The 21,744-nt window shown below is 48.7% G+C and overlaps 4 protein-coding genes across 4 annotated transcripts; 2 read left to right on the top strand and 2 right to left on the bottom strand.

Annotated features, from left to right (window-relative positions):
- Positions 1-135: 135 nt before the first annotated feature.
- C8Q69DRAFT_529364 (RINT-1 family protein) lies at positions 136-3,058 on the bottom strand. The gene is made up of 5 exons (XM_028633692.1): positions 2,865-3,058; positions 2,546-2,793; positions 2,188-2,493; positions 1,982-2,132; positions 136-1,923 (listed from the first exon to the last, which is right to left on the bottom strand). The coding sequence occupies exons 1-5, from the start codon at positions 3,012-3,014 to the stop codon at positions 280-282; spliced, it is 2,499 nt and encodes an 832-aa protein (XP_028483105.1). The 5' UTR covers positions 3,015-3,058; the 3' UTR covers positions 136-279.
- Positions 3,059-3,106: 48 nt separating this feature from the next.
- C8Q69DRAFT_324584 (ATP-dependent DNA ligase I) lies at positions 3,107-6,282 on the top strand. The gene has a single exon (XM_028627404.1). It carries the CDS (start codon positions 3,259-3,261, stop codon positions 5,818-5,820), a length of 2,562 nt encoding a protein of 853 aa, XP_028483104.1. The 5' UTR covers positions 3,107-3,258; the 3' UTR covers positions 5,821-6,282.
- Positions 6,283-7,154: 872 nt separating this feature from the next.
- Positions 7,155-8,851, bottom strand: C8Q69DRAFT_324562 (hypothetical protein). Its single transcript, XM_028627403.1, has 2 exons — positions 8,382-8,851; positions 7,155-8,285 (listed from the first exon to the last, which is right to left on the bottom strand). Exons 1-2 carry the CDS (start codon positions 8,442-8,444, stop codon positions 7,263-7,265), a joined length of 1,086 nt encoding a protein of 361 aa, XP_028483103.1. The 5' UTR covers positions 8,445-8,851; the 3' UTR covers positions 7,155-7,262.
- A 2,234-nt stretch (positions 8,852-11,085) lies between these two features.
- On the top strand, positions 11,086-14,098 carry C8Q69DRAFT_522920 (putative zinc metallo proteinase; the record flags this gene model as incomplete). The annotated part of the gene is made up of 5 exons (XM_028633555.1): positions 11,086-11,364; positions 11,444-11,542; positions 11,620-13,339; positions 13,393-13,522; positions 13,590-14,098. 5 exons carry the CDS (start codon positions 11,086-11,088, stop codon positions 13,684-13,686), a joined length of 2,325 nt encoding a protein of 774 aa, XP_028483102.1. The 3' UTR covers positions 13,687-14,098.
- Positions 14,099-21,744: the final 7,646 nt, after the last annotated feature.

The raw sequence follows: 21,744 nt of genomic DNA, 5'->3' as shown, positions 1-21,744 counted from the left end.
GCTGTCCCCATTTACGCTCCATCTTTTGGATATAGATCTACGAACATTCCACTCATACGGAGCAAGTACATACGTACATAGAAAGTCACGCTCCCAAACCATTTGAATATAAATATATATGGCGAATATAGAAATGTCATGACTTTAAATATCTCCGCTTTGTGTCTGATCCTAAGTAAACATTCAATTTTGCGTGGGGTATATTCGGTCCGATGTTGGTCCCTGAACTAATCGAACTGTTTCTCATTACTTTATGCCGCACTTCCAGACAACAATATTTCAGCTCCGGACTTCAACTCGTTTCTCCAATACCGATCTGGCCTCTGATTCCGTCAAGGTTTCAATTTCCAGCTCAGAAAGCACTTCTCTCGCGCTCTCGTTGTTCGCAAACAGCCTTCTCTCCACTTCCCAAAGATCCAGACCGCGTGCAGATGTCGACTCTGCTTCTGCTTCTTTTATCTGCTGGTCCTGACTCACATTCGACTGCTGGGATCTGATCTGCAAAGACAGCAGGGTCAAGCCCTCTTTGAGCTTCCGGATCACCAGCGCCGACTCGCCCGGTTTCCCAGCTGGTCCGAGAGCCTGGTCAACTACATTGCAGAGATGGTCCACATCGCTGGCAAGTTGCATCGATCCTGCTGTAGAAAATGTATTCCGTAGTAACACGTTATCCCAAATATAAGTCTGGGTGGCAAGGAGGAGCTGGCGCGTTATCCGTTTAAGCGGGGCTATACCAAGGGCACGAGCAAGGAAGGAAATTGTGGGTGAGAGGGTACGTATAGCGGCAGTCAACTCGGAGCTTGGAGGCAATGGATAGCCTGCTGATTCCGAATGGGGTGATAAAGTTGCCCATGTCGAAACGCGCGAGTATGGTCGGAGAGCTGACTGTACATCGTACGTCAAGGTGGAGATAATGATGGATTCAGAACGGAGCCTAAGGCGGCGGTAGGCCGATGCAGTCTCGTCAAACAGAGCACCATCTGCGGCTGGGCCATGACCATGGCTGTTATGGTTGTCTGCAACGGCTTGTGAGGTGCGCGAAGCGACGTCCGCAACAGACATCGGCCCAGCGACATTCTTGCCGCCGTCCTTGTTGGCTCTGACACGGTCTTGGAGCTCATACCAAAGTTCAAGGAAGAATACATCATCACTCCAGTCCTGCATTTTCTTTTCCAAATACTCCGCGCTTCCGAAAACTCTGCAAAGCCGCTCGAGCCCAGCCACACCTTCAAGGTCGGCCTGTCCGTCAGATCCTTGCACGGTGCGTCCAATTGTGGACGTCATGGCAAGATATGCTTCGAGACCAGAGTGTAGACGCTCATGGAATTGGTCGAATATCGCAATTTGGATGTCGATGAGGAATCGTAGTCTCTGACTGAAAGATGAAAGTGGACGGTACCGCTCTGTTATAGTCTCAAGGAGGTCATTGACCCGAATGGCACCTTTTGTAGGCTTGGACGCTGAAGGCTCTACCCCATCATAGTCAATGTGGCCACTGTCTGGTGTATCGATGATATCCTTGTACCGAGACAAAGCAAACTCCTTTTCCACTTGAAGCCATCGGTCAAACCAGCCTTGCTTGGTCAAAACTTCCCATGTCAAGCCCTTCCAGTGATCCTCCAGAAGTGGATTGGGCGAGTATCCCCATGTATCCCGAATTTCGTTATCAAAGCCCATTAGCTCGTGTATGAAGTGGCTAAGGAGCTGAGGGTAGGCCGAAATCTGAGGGAGCAAAGTCGTGATTTTCTGACGCAGTACTGGAAGCAAAGCTGTAATAAATGCATGCGTAGCATTCAAATAGTATGGCTGCAATCCGGATCCCGCTTCCTGCGCCCTTTCATCGAGAATCGGCTGAAGATATGTTGCGAAGAAGCCACTATAGGTACTGATCAAGTCCATGACGTGGGAAAGAAAGTATTCCGGCTAATTACCAAGTATTAGCCTCCCGCGTAGATGTATTTTTGGAGGGATTCGACCATACCTTGTCAAGTCTATTTGTAGGTTTCTCTCCGCTAAAGTGGTATTTGAACCGAAGATCGAGTGGATGTACCATCGCCTCTAACGGCAGGAGAATAGGCTGTTCAGCACCCTGCTCAGACTTCCCAGTAGATATGCTCCTCTGTTCTAGTTCCCTGTTTCTCATTAGTCAGCTCATGGACACTATGAAATGACAAGAATGTAGCTTACGGCTCTTGCAAACTGAGTAGCAGGCGCACTGAGTCTGCCCACTCCGCCACCACATCGTTGGTGAGAACCAGGTCCTTTTGAGGCCACTTCATCTTCTCAAGACTCTTTTGCAACCTGCTGGTGAAATCCTTCTTCATCTGGTGCCATAGTGTAGACGCTAGTTTCTCTGCATAATCGACCAAGTGAGGGGCAGCGCCTTCTGCGGCTGACTGTGCGTTTTTCAACGACAATGAAAGGTTTCGCAGACGAGTATACGGTTGCAATGAAAGTTGCGGCGCTGACAGCACATTCTCGAGAGCTTCCTTACTACAATGTGTTAGATGACCGTAGATTGCCGTTCAGAGGTGGTAGTGGGTACCTCAGCCGATCGACTTCATTCAAAAGTTCCATGTATCCTTTCGAGATATCAAGTCTTCTGAGCTTCTCCATGCTAGCTTCAAACTGTGCTACCGCTTCATCGCTCGTGTCCGACTGGGTTATAATCATCAATCGCCTGTCAATGTCCGCTTGTTGCCTATTGAAGGCTTCGGCCTGTTGTCGAACCGCATTCGCATGGTCATTCGAGGCCTTTGTTGCCTTCTCTAGTGCTTCTTGGGCTTCAGCTAGCTGATAACGTTGTATGTTAGCTTTTGCGATACCCTAGACTGACGTCCGACGGAATTAAGCGCTGGCCGTACCTGTTTTTGTTGGAGCTCTTGCTGGGCGCGCAAGTTGGAAAGAAGAGAGTCAAGACTCTCCAAATCGGTCGAGGTCTGTATTTTATCATTGAGATAGTCTTCCACCCTCGCACTTTCGTGCGGTGGGAGGTGGGAGAATGAAGCCGCCATTGTTTTGTATAATCGCGGAGATCAATGTGAAAGGTGTCTTGACGAGGTTCGCGGGAACAGCGACGTCAACGGTCGTGGAGCTAGACTAAGTATTACAGCTGCAAGTCCGCGGGCCAACAAGCTGCAACTCGCAACTCCCCATCACATCGCGCCAGCGCATCAGGACACTTTCGAGGGTCAAGAATACGCTATCGCTTTCTAGCGTACAATATATCCTCTCATATTCTACCATGGGTGATCAAATATGCCCAGTCCGGCCAAGAAACGCAAGGTCAACGAGTCGGAAGCTCCGCAGCAGCGTATGAGGAGTATCGAATCCTTCTTCCAAGGACAAGCTACCAAGCGCGCAAAGAAAACCGAGGAGTCGCAGGAAAATATCACATCAGATAATCAGGACGCACTCTCAGATGAAGCACTTGCTCGCAAACTACAGGCGGAATGGGATAAAGAGGACGGCTCGTCTTCATCAGCTACCAAACCCTCAGGAAATACAGCGCAATTGGATGAGTTGAACAGTACTTCCAATGACGGAAGTTCAAAGGATACCACTTTGAAACAGGTCATCTCGTCTCCAAAGAAAGAGACACTATCTTTACAGTCTTCGACAGGCACGGAAGATGCGATCTCATTAACTGTTCCTTTTGATCAGAGCCCTTTGACCTTTGAGCCATCCAAATACGTGGACGAGCTCAGGGCATACTGGGCATCCGAGGGTGGAGATGCATCGTACGCACTATTAACAAGAGCCTTCGTTCTTGTGAACAGTACACAGAGCAGAATCAAGATCGTGGACACCTTGGTGAATCTGTTGAGGGTCCTTATTGAAGGAGACCCATCGAGTCTACTCCCTGCTGTCTGGTTGGCAACGAACTCCTTTGCGCCTCCATATGTTCCTCTGGAGCTTGGCTTGGGAGGTTCTGCGATATCGAAAGCGTTGAAGAAGGTCTTTGGTCTCAATAGCCAGGGTCTCAAGACACTTTACGACAAGCACGGCGACGCTGGAGACGTCGCTTTTGAAGCCAAAAAGAGACAAACGTTTACATTGAGAAAACCCAAGCCTTTGACAATCAAAGGTGTATATCAATCGTTGGTGAAGATCGCAAAGAGCAAAGGTACCGGGAGCCAAGAGACAAAGCAGCGGATCGTCGAGAAATTGCTTCAAGACACCCGAGGGGCTGAAGAAAGCAGATACATCGTGAGGACTCTGGTGCAGCATCTGCGTATCGGAGCAGTCAAAACGACGATGCTAATTGCGCTTGCTCGAGCGTTCTTGATTTCGAGGCCAGTAGGCGCGGAATTCTCTATTCGTTCGACGACGGAGCTTTCGCGTCTGAAGAAAGAAGAGCTTGCGGCACTATATAGCGGTGCCGAAGAGATTGTGAAAGCATCCTACGCAAGACATCCTAATTATGACGATCTCGTTCCTTGCCTCCTCGAGATCGGAGTAACAGAGGAACTATTGATCCGCTGCGGACTGTGTCTTCATATTCCTCTGCGGCCAATGCTGGGTAGCATCACGCGTGATCTTGCTGATATGCTTACAAAGCTTCAGGGTAGAGACTTTAGTTGCGAGTACAAGTATGATGGTCAACGTGCACAGGTTCATTGCGACGCTCAGGGAAAGGTTTCGATATTCTCCAGACATCTAGAACTCATGACGGACAAATACCCTGATCTTGTATCTCTGGTACCTGAGATCCGCGGCGAGGGCGTCTCCAGCTTCATCCTCGAAGGAGAAGTGGTCGCCGTCGACCAGGAGACGGGCGAGTTGAAGACCTTCCAGGTACTGACAAACCGTGCGAAGAAGAACGTCGAGATAGGTGCCATCAAGGTCAAGGTGTGTCTTTTTGCATTTGATCTGATGTACTTGAATGGCCAACCTTTGCTTGACCGGCCGTTCCGAGAACGGAGGGAGCTGCTTCGGAGCCTATTCGTGGAAATCCCAAATAGGTTTACCTGGGTCAAGAGTCTGGATGCGACATCCGCAGACTCGGATGCTGTGTTGGAGTTCTTCAAGAGTGCTACAGATGCAAAATGCGAAGGTATCATGGTCAAGGTCCTCGACAATGCATCTCCATCGGGTCCGGCCCTAGACTCGGCGGACCCAATGCAAGATACGGACGAGGCCAAGGCTCTCAAAGCCGAATCAAGCAACAGTCGAGAATCTAAGAATGGCGGTTCGACCGAGATCAAAGAGACCCGATCACGACGGAAAGCACTCTTGTCGACCTATGAACCAGATAAACGTCTAGATTCGTGGTTGAAGGTCAAGAAGGATTACAGTACAGCGTCTGACACGCTTGACTTGATCCCCATCGCAGGATGGCACGGACAAGGCCGAAAGGCCAAGTGGTGGTCTCCCGTCCTCATGGCAGTGCGTGATCCAGAATCAGGGAGCCTCCAAGCAGTCACAAAGTGCATGTCCGGCTTTACGGACAAGTTCTACCAGAGTATGAAAGAGAAGTATGCCGAAGGCAGCGACAACGTTATCGCGCGACCCAGTTACGTTGAATATTTTGGCGAACCAGAGGTATGGTTTGAGCCACAGGAAGTGTGGGAGATGGCCTTTGCCGACATCACACTTAGTCCGACTTATACTGCCGCCATTGGACTCGTGAGCGATGAGAGAGGTCTTAGTCTCCGCTTCCCACGCTTTCTCAGAGTCCGTGAAGACAAGACGATCGACGAGGCGAGCACCTCGGACTACCTTGCGAGTCTATACAGAAAACAGGTAGAACGGTCGAAGACTGAGGAGCAGGATAAGCCAGCAAATGAAGAGGACACGCTGGGCTGGCAGGAGGACTAGCCGTGGGGAGCTTCGCTTGGATATTCTAGTGGAATTCCTCCTTGGAAACGTACTCTAGAGTAGAGCGGTAATTTTCATTATCTTATGCCTCTTTTGCAAGAAACGTTGGGTGCTGCATTATGTCCTTGGGCCTAACGAACATTGTACATATATATACACACATATATATGTATCTACGACCTCATCTACATAATACCAGCCAAAAGGATATATGTATATGCATATACCTACACAATCGACTATTACCCCCTAATTAACCAAAATAACCACTCTACAAAGACCACTTCCCATGATAATAACCCGTCTCGCCAGAATCGATCATCCCACCTCTAGCGCCAAGACCACCCTCAAATGCCCTACGTCATCCCCTCTCCCGCCCTAAAATTAGACAAAAACCAAAAAGAAAAATCCCCATTGGCAGGATAGAGTTCAGCCCAAGGCAGCCAGGGCCCACCGCCAACACAGCTTCGCATGGCCCTAGTCCGTTTGCGACGATAGTGCTAACGCGAAAACGACACGACACGAACTCAGACGCGTCGGGCCCAAAGAACCCCGCTTCAAAAGAAAAATATTGCAGTTTTGGCCGCGCACAGAAGGTAAGTCCTCGCGGCTTCGGGCAATGGGGGGCGAGAGGGGGGTCAATTGTAGTATACTGTGTATATTTTGGCGTTATTGGAATTATAAAGTGAAGATGGTAGCTATAAAAGACGTCCTGATTTCAGGAGCCGTGAATTTGAAGGTTTGTGTGATCTGAACCAAGGTAATTTGGTCTGTGGTATCCATCCACCGAAACCCTTACATGCAATGTGCCCGAAAACTGCTTCACTGAGGAGCAACGGGAAATGAAAAAAAGGAAAGCGGGATTAGATAAAGAATAAAAAAAAGGAAAAAAAAAGTCATTTTTTTTCTCTCCTGCGTGGGGTATGTACCCAACCCACTTGCATTCCACCCATCGCCGTAGCAACCATATCCATCCCATATGCATAACCATGATCTGGACCATTCTCTTCGGAAAAGTCCCATATTTGCTGGAAAGGAAACGTAATGAAAAGGGAAAAAAAAGGAAAAACCAAGGGAGAATCGTGGTGTTGCGGTGCTGGATAACAAGGAGACGTCGACGTATGGACCGTAGCCAAACAGAGGAAAGGAATAAAAAAAAAAATTGGAGTGTATGGACAGGGGTCGGATGTAATATCGATGAGAGAGGAATCAAACACACGAAATAATGCTTTGGAAAATGACGAGAGCGCCGTGGTGCAGATGCATTGGGGGAGGAAGGTTAAGGGAAGAGCTGACAATGAGGATTGCTATAGAATCCCATATCGTACGCACATCGTACATCATCAAGGGGTCGTGGCAGAAATGTGATTGCTAGACAAAGGAAAAGGGGAGACACATAAGGAAAAGAGGATGCGGATGTCATCCTGATAAAATAAACGATTTCATGGCCGCAGCTCTCCACCTAGCTGCAAAGCGAGGCCGGAATCTTTGCCCTTTCCCGGGCTGTCCACATTAGGAGGAGGCAGATTGTCGAAGTTCAGTCTCTTTCTAGCGTCCTTGGCCGCGAGTGGTGTCCTTGATGGACCGCCTGGTGTTCTCCCACCCCAGGGGACCTGGGCTGGGCTGGGCGTGACATTGACGAAATCCGCAAAATTGAACTGCTGATTGGGCGTGCCGAAGTTGGCGAAGAGACCGCCGCCCGGTGTAGGGGTCAACGACGGCAGCATTGCGTGTTGGCTGGGCGGAGTCGACGGTAAAACGTCGCGGTTTTGCATCTTATTGCTGATCGCGGCGGGCGTTGGAGAATTTGCCAGATAGAGGAGCAGATCTGCCCCGTCCTCTCGTTGCAAAGCCTTGTCGGCCCGCGTCAGGCGAGAATGGTTAGGAGGTGGGGTGCGCGGAGGCGAAGAGCTGATCATCGACGAACTGACGTTCTGAAAACTGTGTGCAGGGAGATCTGGATCGTTGTCATCGTCGGAGTGGTTATGGCAACCTGGCGACGAAAGCTCGGGGATCGTCGGAGCGTCCGAGACAAAGGAAGCGTGACTGGTATACATGGACCGGGGACGGTTGAACCCTGGAGATGACTCCGGTAGCCGATGAGAACTTTTCCACGAGACCCGAGCCATTTTCACAGGACGGTCCGTTATCGAGTTCGACCGCACCCGCTTTCGACTGGCAGTCAGCATGGGGTGCATCGCTCCAGGATTGAAGGTCGCTGCGTGTCTGTTTCTCGCTGACCTAGGCAATTCCTTTGTGAAAAGCGAGGATCCCAGGGGAGGCGAGGTTAGCGGCGTCTCATAACCGTTTTGTATAATTTCGGATGAGGAATCGGACGGTCTGTCGCTCGTGGGAAAGCCAGTCCGGACATCTTCGTTCTGACCATGGGTGCCCAGGGCACGCAGACGGCCATTTTGATATTTGACTTTGGCAAGGCCTAGGCGATCCTGAAGACTAAGGGATACCTATTCAAGAGAAGAATTCGTCAGCACCAGAAAGGAGGGGTTCTGGAGGGACCTGCTGGGCGTAGCTGGTATAATATTCCATCAAACAGATCCTACCTGAGCAATGTCAATTTTGCGGAGTGTTCTCTCAGCTGAACTGCGTGGGCTGGACAGAGGCATGGTGGACTCGATTAAACGTAAATCAATTCAAGAACATCCGGAACCAGAATTGCTTTGTATCCTGTCACTTCAGACGGCAGCTCCCAGAGTCGTCAACTGCAAGATGCACGCGAGTGGAAGGATCCGTCGTGATTCAAGGGAGGAAGACCGGATTGGATCCGTGCGAAGAATAGCAGACGGGGAGGACCCCAAATGAATGCAATGAGAAGGACCGGACAAGGCCCGTAGCTGCACGAGAAAAAAAAACACCAGACCCGACCTGCACGGTGGTATCAGAAGTCTGCAAAGAAAATGTATGAAAGCTCTTTGAGATTGACTGGAGAGACGAGAGAGAAAGGCTGAGGCAGAATCCAGCAGTGGTGGGACCTGGAGCCAAAGCGAGCAACACGCCGGGCCAGAATCCGGGCGCCGTCTCCTCAGCCATCGCGGCCGGAATGGGCCCTGACTCGCTGCTCGACGCTCCGTTTCAGCCCTTTTCTCAGGGCTATCGCTACTTAGGATCTTAGGGCCTCATTCGTGCCGGATTTATCAAGTCTACAGCCAGCCTAGGTCGACCATGCGATTTCCACGTCATTGATTATCCCGTCCAGAAGCATACAACAGACACTAGATAGCATGCTTTCAGAGTCGACACTGTGTTGACGATGAGAGAGAATGGATCATTCTACGGGCATAGTTAAGTTGGAGAGCGCAGTACAGTACTTAAGCATACTCTCGCTGTTCTGGTTATCCTATCCTATCCTATTCTTCTAACTATCCATCTATATCTCCACAGCGACTCCATGCCAGCACTGCTGCCCTTGCAACCAACCTTAAAAAAGCCAGCGCCCTCAAGCTGTTCAGAAAATCAGGACATAATAATAGTTAATCAGGACCCACAATCCCCCTTTGTCAGCGATCCCTGCAGTTCATCTCAGGTAGGACGATGCGATCTGTATGGTAGTCCACTCATCGCTGGATAGATACGATCCCTTTGTGTATGCTGGTTCCCTTTTGTTTGCTATGTGGAAGTAGGGTAGAGTGATTATATCAGAAGGGGATTCGAAACAAGAAGGGCTCCTCTCGATAAATAATAAAAATTGGGGACTCGCGACTATCTTGACAATCACTCGATCCTTGCATCTGCACTGTAGGGTTGTCGTCCGTGATGGTCAACTTGAAGATAAGTCTAGTAGATACCCTGTTCAACTTGGTGAGTCCGGGATCAAGGTGCAAGAGGAGAGTCCTCACATTCCCGGTTACGCGTCCTAAGGTATCCGAGGGATTGTCAGTTCGGGACGGAAGCTCAATGGCTATAAGTACTCACTTAACTATCTGGGAAGTCCGTGCTTTCTCATCCGTGTTACAGTAGTTAGTTAACTTGATGGAGAATGATAATAAATAATATCGATGCCGGATCTTTCTGTCCTTCGAATGCGAACTGAGACAGCCGTCCTCTCCGTACAGTACGCGCGGACAACGTCTTCCAAGCACGATGTCCAATGCGCTTCTGGCAGATTCTCGATGACAGGACCCTTGGCAGGAGGATTCGATTTCGCATTAGATAGCTTTAGCATCAACTCTAGAGGAGCTCGAGCGGGGCGCGGTACTTAGTGGCTACTTAGTTAAGAACCAAACCTGGCCATTATTATTATTGGCATCAAGCGACGATCGATCTCACCTTGGCGCAGTAGCACTGAGATGCCATGCCCGACAGACGGCTTGTTTGAGCTGGACCAGACGTATTATTATTAGCATCTCTGAACAAGATGGGGTTAAGAATCCATTTCGCACGGTCCTATCACAGAGTTATAGCCGCCATCCCGGCCACCGTCGTGCCGGAGGGTGTGAATTGTGAAGCTGCACGTCACTGCAGTCATGCCGTCGAGAAGCTCAAGCCCCCGGCTTCCCGTAGTTGGAAAGATCACAACAGATATATCTTGCTGGATGAGCAGACCTCCGGACTCGAGAAGCAGAAATAGAAACGTCTGGAGTCGATCGTCAGGATCTCCAGGTTGATGGACTCCCCCGCAGGAATGGTGCCGTGAAACAAGGTGGCCTCCCTGGACTCTGGAGCGGCCTGCGCTGACGGCCACATATCTCGGTGGTTGCAATCCACGAGATGATAACCGGATGCTAAGACTCTCGTTGGCCTGTGGAATCTGGGTCTACGTAGACACTCCCGTGTCAGAATTATTCTTATTAGCTATCCAAGCAGAGACGACGTAGTAGTATGTCGTTAGTTAGCAGTTCTGTACAATTAACTGATCGCGCTCCCCGGCTCATGACCCACCAGTGTTCACTCGAATCTCCAGCTCATTGCTCCTGATCCTTTTCCCTGATTTCTGTCTCGTATTTTCCCTTTTGCTTTCACATCTTCTTTTCTTTTATTTCCCTTGTCGTTCTTTATTGCTGGGTGCCGTCTTTCCTTGTCCAACCTTCGGTGGGAATTTGGCTGCTTTCCTTCGTCAACTGCGACCGGTTTGCGATCGCTTTCCACCACAAGATTGTCAGGCCTGCCCCTTCGTTCCGCCGTGTGCCTTGAAAGGTACCTGCCGTTCCTTACCTGTGGCGCACGCTGGGAAAGCAGAGAGTCACGATTCCATCGTCCTCGTCAAATGATCCAAGTGCAGGGCGGTAGTCCGGCGTCTAAATAGTCGACATGTCCATCTTCAAGGAACTGCGACGGCGATCAAAGGCCAGCTTTCGGACTAACGCCTCCAGCGAACAGTCCAATGGAGACATGGCCTCGGGAAAATCCTCTTCGACTATCGAGACGTCGTCCAGCTCGACGCCTCCATCATCCATCAAGCCCGATCTGTCCTCTCAAAATCTTCCCGCATTGAGCCAGACCAGCAGTAATACCAATGCTTCGATTGCTGCCTCGCCTCTTCCGCAACGTCCAGTACCGCTCACATCTCAATCGACCAGGAACAATGCCGTAAGCATATCCAGCGAACCCTGCACCTAAACGTGCGACCGGAAGCGGTCTGCAAGGGGTAGTGCTAACGAGGTGGTAGCAGACCGGCGGCTCATTCAGCAGCAATGGAACCTGGAGATCGCCTCCTCCGAGCTCTCCTTACGCTCCGAGAATTCTTTCCATTTCAGAAAACTCATGGGTACGAACTGCGCTTCACGTCCATGATGGACGGATAATCAACTTAAGGGGCGATGCTGACTGAAATGATTGCACCAGGTGCACCAAAAGGTCCTACTGATCTATGGCCAAATCGCAGACCCCAGGCAGCACGTGCTGGACGGGACCTTGACGGTCTATCATAACCAGGATACGTTCCCTGCAACAAGCTGGCCGGTTTCGGAATCGCATTTCAAGGCCCTTGTTCATCTGGTGCCTGGGCCCAACAGGCTGCGATTTGATTTTACGACACCTAAGCTATCCGCTGGAGCTGCTCATTCCTCCTGGATGAGTATCAATTACCTTCCATTGGTGAATACGCCCCCACTGGACTTGGTGATTCTTATGGGAAAGGATTCAAACGGTACTTTTGACGCTGTCCCAGAGAGGATACAGAGGGAGGGCAATGGGCTCGAGACGGCTATCCGAAAGTACCGTATGGCTGCTTATCTGTGGCAAGCATTCACTGGGGAACAGATGTTTCGAAACAATTTCGGAAGACGATGTTTCCGATTCGAAGAGGAGTTTCAGCCCGGAACTATTAGTTGCCGCGACGCGGAGTCTGGCCAGATGAGGAATGAAGCGAGAATTCATATAGTGCGAACCCAGAAGACGGTGGCGGAATTGAGGGACCTAAACATTGCGCAGCAGTACGGTCCTGCGACTAGAAAGGACGAGCTCTTCAATATCGCCAAAGACGCGGTGCGCGATTATTTCAGGGTCCAGCCAGGACAGAAGCGTTATGTTTCTGTCTTGCTCCTAGACGCCCATTGGGATAAGAATGCTCAGACAATCACAGGACACGCGGCTCTTGGTTCAGCTGGAGGTGAGATTAAGATGGCTATTTTCGGCTCTCACAATCTACAGAGCTATCCTTCCTGCATGGAAGAGGTTGTCAGTGCATTCACGGATTGTACTCGAACAGATACAAACTATGTGGCCAATGACTGCGGTGAATCCGGCAGTAACTGGGAAGCTGCCAATATCGGTATAGGAGCCCACCTCCACGAGGTCGGTCATCTCTTCGGATGCCCTCACCAAGAGTCCGGTGTAATGCTTCGTGATTACGTTCGACTCAACAGAACATTTAGCATTCGCGAGTCGTTTTCCACTCGCACAAAGTCCCAGGGATTGAAGGTCTGTCTGCCTGCTGATGAGTGTGCGTGGCATCGACTCGACGCCTTGCGTTTCCGATTCCATCCCTCCTTCCGGTTACCGAGTGACGCTCCCTGCAGCTATGACGACAGTGTCCAAGTTTGGCCGGTCGATAACGGGAAGATCCTGATTACTGCAGCTTCCGGTGTTGCGTTTTTGGAGATTTATGCAGAGGGTGATGACACCTGTCACTCTTTTATCGAATTTGTGAATGGTGAAACGGGCAACTGCCCCATATCCAAGCAGGTCACGATCACGGAAGGTGAGCTACGACAGCGTGTTCCTGAAGAGAAGAAAAAGAAGGCGATAAGGTTGGAGATTTTCTCTGGTGGACTTGGCAGACATACTGTGCATGATCTGGGGGCACTAAAGTCGAAACATTCCTTGGTGAAGCTACCTAATGGGCAGCCCGGATATAAGGGCAGCAAACTGGGCTTCTCCCAGATGGATGGCACTCAACCACAAGAAATCATTCTGGAATGCGCTAAACAGACGAAGTTGTTAACGTCCGTAAAGATCTACCACGGGTATGCGTTGGATGGTATCGAATTCTGCTATGAAGATCGCACCAGCCAGCTGTTTGGAAAGAGAGGGGGAAAGCCAGGTGGTGATGAATTCGTGCTCGGTATGTCTAGTTGATGGAAATTTTCTTTTTCTTATTTGCGACTAAGCGGTTAGCAGACACACGTCGTGGAGAGAGTATACTCGGTTTCTACGTTAGAGCTGGTCTCTGGATTGATGGCATCGAAATACTCACCAGCCTGGGAAGAAAGTCAGGCGTGTTTGGTAATGCCAGGGGCGGATCAGGGTATGTACAAGGACTTCTTATCCCTCAGGTTCTTAACCCGGATAATTGGCAGACTAACACCGTGAAGGCATACTTTGATACCACCCCGTGGCTTTCGGATAGTCGGAGTTTCGGGGTCATGCGGAGCTTGGGTTGACGGCTTCTCCTTAATAATTTCCCGTTAATATTGTGCTTGGATAGCAACTATATGTCTCGGTACGGGATCGACGCATTTATCTGACATGCCATGTCATGCCAGCGGAGCAAGCACTTCTTGACTTGCCCTTCGAACCCTAGCATTTTCACTATTGCGTCTTCGATGGGACACAGCATGGCGTCACCACTGCAGGGGCTTTCGTCCTACTACTACTGCGGTCTTGTCTCAGGTATTGCGGTTGCCCTCGGGCTTACTTCGAAGAGACTCGTTCTTTGGTTGTTTTTCCATGTGTCCCGCCATGATACCATACATCTATACCGGGCGTTGTCCACTCCTTTTTGTTTTCTCCTTTGGACAGCGAAGTCAAACTTCAAAGACAAGGGATACGATTCATGATTCTAAAGGGTCTTCGGGTTGTGCTCAACTTCTATGTATACGGGGTTTTCTTATTGTCGGTCGATACCTCTAATATCCTCTGGGTATCTCATCGGTGGCGTCCAGGAGTCTCGGGTGGTTTTCGTGGAGATGCAGTTGACATTACTGTATGACATTACATGGCGCTAAGTACAGATAACAGGCGATGGATAATATATACACTGAACCACCATGAAGTAATACCGTCTTAGAAGTTTGTAGTTACGACATATCGGTCAGTATTACTGAGAGGTTGTTTAGCCCGGAGAGAGATGTCACTTCGTGGTGCTCATTTCAAACTGGGTAGTTCGTTGTAAGAGCCTTGGTGCCAACATTGGAAAAAATTATCAAAAACCTTGAGTGCCAGAGCGTAAGTAACGGCCTGCTAACCATCGGAAATGGTATCTGTTATTGATGCACTGATCTCAAACTTTCTGAAGGCACTTTCGTTGCAGATTACAGATTGTGTATACGATGCTGGCCTTTACATAGTATTAAATACTCTCGATGCCTTGTTCCAGGTTCATGTTCATTAGGTAATACTCCGCATATGCTCTTTCTACACCTCTGCGGGGTCTTTTTATATGATTTAAAGTGGCTTCCAAATAGATCGTTAGAGATAGCTGAGCGAAGGACATTATGTTGGAATTTCTTTCGTTGTACATGTCTTTAGTGAGTCGTGGTTGCTTACCTGGTAACTTGTTGAATCCTTTAGCACGGAAGCAGAATCTGAATTGCGTGCTTGAATCTAGATCTGGGGGGATTTGATCCCATATTTATCTTTAGCATACAAAGAATCTAGATCCTTGTAATCTAGTACGTTCGATCCAGTTCCATCCAGGAACCTGCTGTAGACGGGTGATTGCAGATCACCTGGCGTTTACTTTGTACGCCAACATCACTAGTATAGAAAATATATAAAATTTGTCACTATATGGATGTCACAAGAATGAGCAAATACTCATTTCAATAGAGATTAATATCTAATAATTACAATAGCCTATTTTACACATCTTAATAGCAGACATTCATACTTCTTACACCTTCCAGTGGTATCCCTTCCAGGTACGCGATGTATTATTAGTAGTTGATAGTGGCGGATGTTAAAAGCAACTATAGCTTTCTTTAATTATAGAAGACCTGCATACCTACTTAGTTAGAGCTTTTGCTTAGTAGAATCCAACTTCGATAAGGGATCTAGTCTAGCTTTCTAGCAACATGATTGATTTTTGGGGGTCGTTGTTTTCCAATATCGGACTTCTTTGATAAGCTTAAAAAAAGCGTTTAAGCTTATTTTATCCTTGGGCGTCTAGTTAGTGCTTTCGACTACCTTCTATACTTTCTATGAATAGTGCACTATTTCACTGGTGATTTATATACCGTGCAACCAGTCAATCATGCAGGAGATTATTTCCATGCTTACGGACTAATTCTTCGTGTCTTCTTTACTCTAGCCTATGCAACACAACTCTCTGCCTCAGGAATACAATCATCATGTCCGAAAGGAAAAGAAAAAGAAAAAGAAAAAGAAAATCCAATCCCGGCACTTATTTTACACATCACTACCCGTCCTACCTTATTATCCACGTAAAAAAGAGACTATCCGAACCGGCGGGTCCTATTCCCAACTCCTGGGAATTAAAATTCAAACCCTGAACTGCGTGGCTTCCTCCCCGACCCATTAACCGGCATGCAGGGCTTGTGGAAAAAGATCCCGGTCGGGAGTCCTCCGCCCGGGGTGTCTAACGGGTTAGCAAGAGGTGAGGGGGGAGGGGGGTTGAAGATCGATCAGGTACCAACTACCAAGAAGGTGGAAACTTGGGAAACTACTGCTATTACCCCATAAAAAGAAAAAAGAAAAAAAAGAAACGAAGAAGAAGAACAAACAAGAAATGATACGAGACGCGGCACGGTAACATATGCCGTAGCGTAGATATGGTATGTGGGTTGGCTATGCGATGTTCGTTGCTCTCTGCTTATTATTAAGCTGGCAAAATTAATTAGTTAGTTATTAACTTGTACGTTGATAAGTTTCTATTTAGACAAGGGAGAGTATGAGAACGGTACTCCGCATCGGGTTTGGTGGCCGAAGGAAGGGAAGGGGACTGTCGGCCGGGTAAGCTAGTGGGAGGTTATTTGGGGGGTTGTATGGATTGTTACCGTTTGCGTATGCTGTATACCGTAATATGCAAGGGGAGAAAGGAGACAGGGCAAGGACAAGGGGAAGGGGAAGATCTGAAAGGCAACTATGTACTACGTAGATCGGCGGTGGTACGAGTGAAGAAAAGGATTTTCAAGGTATATTTCTACGTCTGGAGTAGAAAGAATCCAGGATATGTATTGTACAGTAGATATCTATACATGCTATTAGAATGCCTGTGATTAGTTGCTACGGTTGTTGATCAATAAGGCCTCGTGCATACCGTATAGTACCGTGAAGGTACGAGGGAGATATAGATGGTAAATCTTAGATGTTATATTTGATATATTGCAGGATAGGAGTATTTATGATACTTGAGTTGAATGTTATATAATCTATTACTCATACGCCCGGTAGGATGGTTTGGATTTCTTGCGTAAATCGACCGACTATTGCATCTAATATATACTTCTTTTGGGGATCACTATTACTTAGACGGCGCAACTTGAAGAAAATACTACTGAGCTGGATTCTTTGTATGTAGCAAGATTGTATAAGGCGGTGTTAATATAAGAAAGATAACATTTACAGGCCAGACTACTTAGTGCTCCTTATAAACAGTCACCTGTGAAGAAACGTCTTCATGATATGGGGGTATATGGGTACGTGGGAATGACGCATGTACAAATGCTTAGCTGTGCCTCTTTGATCTACAAAATCGAGATACGTAACTGCATAATAGCCCAACTGGTCCTGTATACGTACAGTGAGCGTGGAGTCGAGATTGAAAAATCGAGGGGGTTTCCGCCCCCAATCGTTATCGTATGTATGTACATACATCGGGGAGATCGACCTCTCAGATCTCAACAGTGACATTTCATTGCCACTACTTACTAAGTTACCCCTCATCAACAATTAATGATAGAGTTCTGTTCTCCATGGGTATGTCAAGAGAGGTTGCAATCCGGATCAAGCTCGGACCGGGCGACAGATTAAAGAATGAGCTAGCTCGGTTTCCCCATATTCCGCTTCTAAGTATCGCCCGGTTACCCAATCAGGAACAACTACCGGCAGTTTCATCCGGCGCAAACTTCTTTTGGAGAATTAAAGCAAAAGGATCCACCTGATTAGAAAAGAAAGGGTACGATTATCTCCGCGGAAGGGAGATCTTCACTTGCATGTCGGAGATTTGCATCGGCATTGGTTGCCCAAGTTCTGGGAAAAGCCCCTTTCGTCCAAATAAAAACAAACATGATCAGCGTTCGAACCAGAAGAGTTATAGAACGGAATGGGGGAACACCATAAGAGGGCAGATGCAGAATCTTGCATCATCTTCCCCATCTGTAACCATTATCGATCCATAATGGTCTAGACAAGGTCGATACGATGGGGACCGATGGCGTTAAACGGTCGCAAGTGCGCTATCGTGGCCGTATCGTTACGAGGGAAGGCTTGTTGGCGTCTTGTTGGCGTTTTGTTGGCGCCCAATAACCATGCCAATCTGTGCAAAGATGAGCTTACATGATTCGGATAGATTCTTTCCCCGGACAGGAGAAGGAGTTTTCGACAGGGGTCAGACGAATAATATCTCTGGTGCACTTCCTAAGCAACCTGAGGCTACGAGAGATGAGCCGCCTATCCCCGATACCCGCGCAGACAACGCTATGTTGGCCTGTTGGTTGATATCAAATCTTCAGCCAGAAGACGATAGTCGGATATCCAATCATGCCTCGACCCCAACTCATCGAGTGAGCCATAGCTTTGCAGACCTTCATCTGCCAAGCGTCTTAAGCCTGAGGCAGTATCTTGTTTTGCTTGCTTTCGTCTCTTTTCTTGTGCATTCTCTTCTGGACCGTTCAAAAAGGTGGGCTAAATGATGCTGATGAGGAGTTATGGTATTGGTACAAGCATCTGTGCGTGCTACAGGTATGGAGAAACATGTACCATAGACCAGCGTTCTGGACTCGATGGTGCATACTGCAGCTATCTCGGGAGAAAGCCGGAAGTGAGACGATATACACTACGTCATAGCTCACCGACTGCGGTGAAGAATCATTAGCGATCATTGACCAGTAGTTCTGAATAAACGGCAGGCGGAGAAGGAGGAGCCAGCAGTTCTGCATTCAGGAGACTGGGTAATCAATTATTATCGTTCCTATAATTATCTCTGGATGGAGACTGTTTCCACGTCTGTATCCGTACTACTACATGCGAGTCAGTGATACCTTAGTTGAAATTAAGAAGACCAATACGGCAGGTAGTCTTGAAAGACTGACAAGGGAAAATTACCGGTTGATGATTGGTGAGTTGCGTCGGCTCTTTTCACCTTCTCTGCGCTGCAACATGACGATCGCATTGTCATTTAACCCAACCGTCGTAGTGGTCTATCTCATGCTTACTTATGCTAGGCTTCATACGCTGATGAGCCTATCAACGTTCATTTCCGAAGCTGCGGATGATGTCGAAGTATATCGTGCGTGAGGGTAGATCATCCGTATATGGTAAATCGCGATCGTACCGTACTCATGGTGGACTCTCGGGAAGACAAGCCGGAATCTTGGTATGGTTTCGTCATTGTGTTTCTTTGCTGGCGAGTCGAATCTCATTTTCGTCGGCGGTCAGTGCATGTAACGGTACAGAATGGTTCGAAAATCCACAGTAGTACTGTCATACGTATGGTAGTATTCGTAGGGATGTCAGACCTTGTACATACCATAGTTATAGGATATCCGTTGATCTGTCAGCAGCGATCGAACTTTGTTCCGAGAGCGCTGTCCATTCTGAAAGGCATCGAAGAGTGCCTCCTCAGGATGCGAGTTGTTCACACATTCATGGCGAATTCCACCATCTGCTTGGCACCGTATCTCCTATCACAGACATATGACGCAGGATGCATGTCAACCACATATTTCCGTGGTCGTATTTGATTTCATAAGGAGCTGAAATAAAATGAGCAGCCGAGAGCGGGAGGGCAACAACTCTCCCATACCATAAGTGGGAATCTATCTGTTTGACAGTGCAAAAGGAGAGCTGAAGAGCCCATTGCCCCGTAACTCTCTGATCTGCGTTCCAGGGGTCTGAGGCCGCATGATTTTTCAGACCTCTCACAATAAGGTACACGACCTGATGGTCAGAAGATACACACTATAGGTCATCCACAACCGTCACCTGTTAGTTATAGGCATCCGGTACTATAGTAGTCGAACTGGCGACTCCTGGCGCCACTATTCTCCGGGAAAAACCAGGCTGCTCAGGCAGGGAATCATACATAGTGTCCAGCAGGGGATGTATTCTGGCTCAAGATTATTTGGCGGGTAAAGCCGTTCATTGACCCCATATTCAACCGAATCCGGCGCTTGCAGGTCGGCTGCCTCCTGTCGCATACGGATTGACGCTGATGGTCTCCGCCAGAGGACACGCATTTGTTCAGTCCACGAATCATATATGGTCCTCTTGCATCAACATGGCGCTCTACGGAGTAGACGGGGATCGGATATCGATGCACGACGGGCCGCTCATGGCCCTCGCGCGGCCGCGCTTGACCTGGTGGATAACCACGCGGAGAGCCGGCCGATGGTTTCAAGACGCGAACGCGAATTGTTTTCAATACGAGAAAGCTTGGACATTGCTTCTATCGTAGTTCAGCGTCATTCGTAAATGGAAGCATATCTTCATATCTTCTGTTCGCTGTTCTCTTCACCATGGTTTGTCGTATGTGGGTGGTTTGTGCGCGCAACCAAAGATATACTTCTCCGCTATAACTACCTAGCTGCCCGATCCTCTAGCGGTCGCCAAGAGGTGTAGCGGCCGGATATAACAGAACCCTCATCCGGAACTCCGCCTTCAACGGAACTTGGGGATTTGTCGAGTGACATGCAACTAGGCTTCGAGCGCCATAGGAGGAGAGTGATCTGGCTACGGTAATGGTGATAAGCACTGAATATGCACCTAGGTAGGGATAGGAATCTGTCACAACTGAGAGCCTATCATCCCGTTGCTCTCGATACGGGTTGAATGCCTTGCTGGTAGACAGTTCTTGGCAAATGAAGCCTCTGCACTCAAAGGCCAAGTAGTATCTAGAACCGGTGCGAAACCAACAAGCAGCGCTAGCCGGTTCAGACAGCCGGCATTCTTATTGTCACAGGACTTGAGTAACTCCTACGCACTCGGTTTCTGACTCGCTTGGGGGTGCGTCGCACGTTTCATGCCCGTTGCCGTGGGATATGCTGCTGGTAGGACCTAGAGAAGATTTTCTCAGAGTAGTCTAGACTAGATCATGCTTATTAGCCTGAACTGGTGCTATCGCCTCCGCACTCGACACGCAATCTCAAGGTAGAAGAAGGTAGAAGAGAATGGTTCGTAGACGATATCGAACGAAGGGACATGTTCATTTCGGTAAGCGATGTGAGCAGACGAGCGTTGTCCACTGGGGCCGGCCGGCGGTGAGATCGAAAAGGTCGAGACCTGGGTACCGACAATTATTATTAAGTCAACGTCTGGAGAGAGAGAGATCACTCCGATTCGCGACTAGACCCGTGCTTTGGCCCGCGGTTTCTCCGGTAGTTGAGTCGGTAGATGTACGCTAGTGGGCAGGCGTTGAAGTTGGTTGAACGCGGTTGCGGCTGAGAATATCTCCGTTGTGCACGCTGATTGGCGGAATCTCGGCCCGGAGTCGATGTCGTTTATTTCAATGCACGAACGCACTCTAATAATCTAGATCGTGGGATGTCGTCCATTCGTATCATTCTCTGGCATGGGGTATGTGAGATGCATAAGATGTTCTTATCAGACTATAAGGGTAATGGTGTACGACAAGCATGACGGAAAAGATCCTTTGAAGATCGCTTCGATTTGCAGTTCCGTGGCTAGCTCCGTCGTGCTTCTCTGTATAAAATCTTGGGGCAGTATCTAGGAGTGAAAGATCGGCGATCAGGGACTCTCGAATGGGTATCTGAGCCGTCGGCACACGTATTCATATGTACACTTACTCCGTACATGTCGCGAAATAGCGACGGGGCGTATTGGACGGACAGCTGTTGATTCTGATGCGAGACACGCTCATTTCCGATAGGATTAGGGCACTATATCAGAAAGATCGGACGGAAATTAAAGCCTGCACCCCTGTTGATGCCATACGATAGTGAGGAAACGGTTTGAAGCGTACATGATTGCTTATCGCCATTGATAATCGGTTATTAATAGTGCTCCGTCTTAATGCGCTAGTTATCATTGTGAGACGGTTTATAGCGGGGAATGGTCGAATCAGTCAGGGGTGACCTGAGATTCATGGCAAAGAAAAAGCCCATATTGCGCGTCGTTATGTATCTTCAAAATGGAGGATTGGAGAAAGCAACGTCTAGACGTTGATGCTTGCGGCAGCCTTCCGAAAGGGGGATTCTCCTCCACTACTAGTGTACTAGTGTCTCCCCGATGTTCCGACGCTTCTATCATCCATCCAACCAGCAATGACCGGCTGTATGGTATTTATCGCCACGATAGCATAATATGCTGGTGTTGCACGATTGCAATTTC

This window comes from Paecilomyces variotii, assembly GCF_004022145.1.
Source record: "Paecilomyces variotii strain CBS 101075 chromosome Unknown C8Q69scaffold_9, whole genome shotgun sequence".
Lineage (NCBI taxonomy): Eukaryota > Fungi > Ascomycota > Eurotiomycetes > Eurotiales > Thermoascaceae > Paecilomyces > Paecilomyces variotii.
The sequence above is the reverse complement of the archived record's forward strand: the minus strand, read 5'-3'. Positions and strand labels throughout refer to the sequence as shown.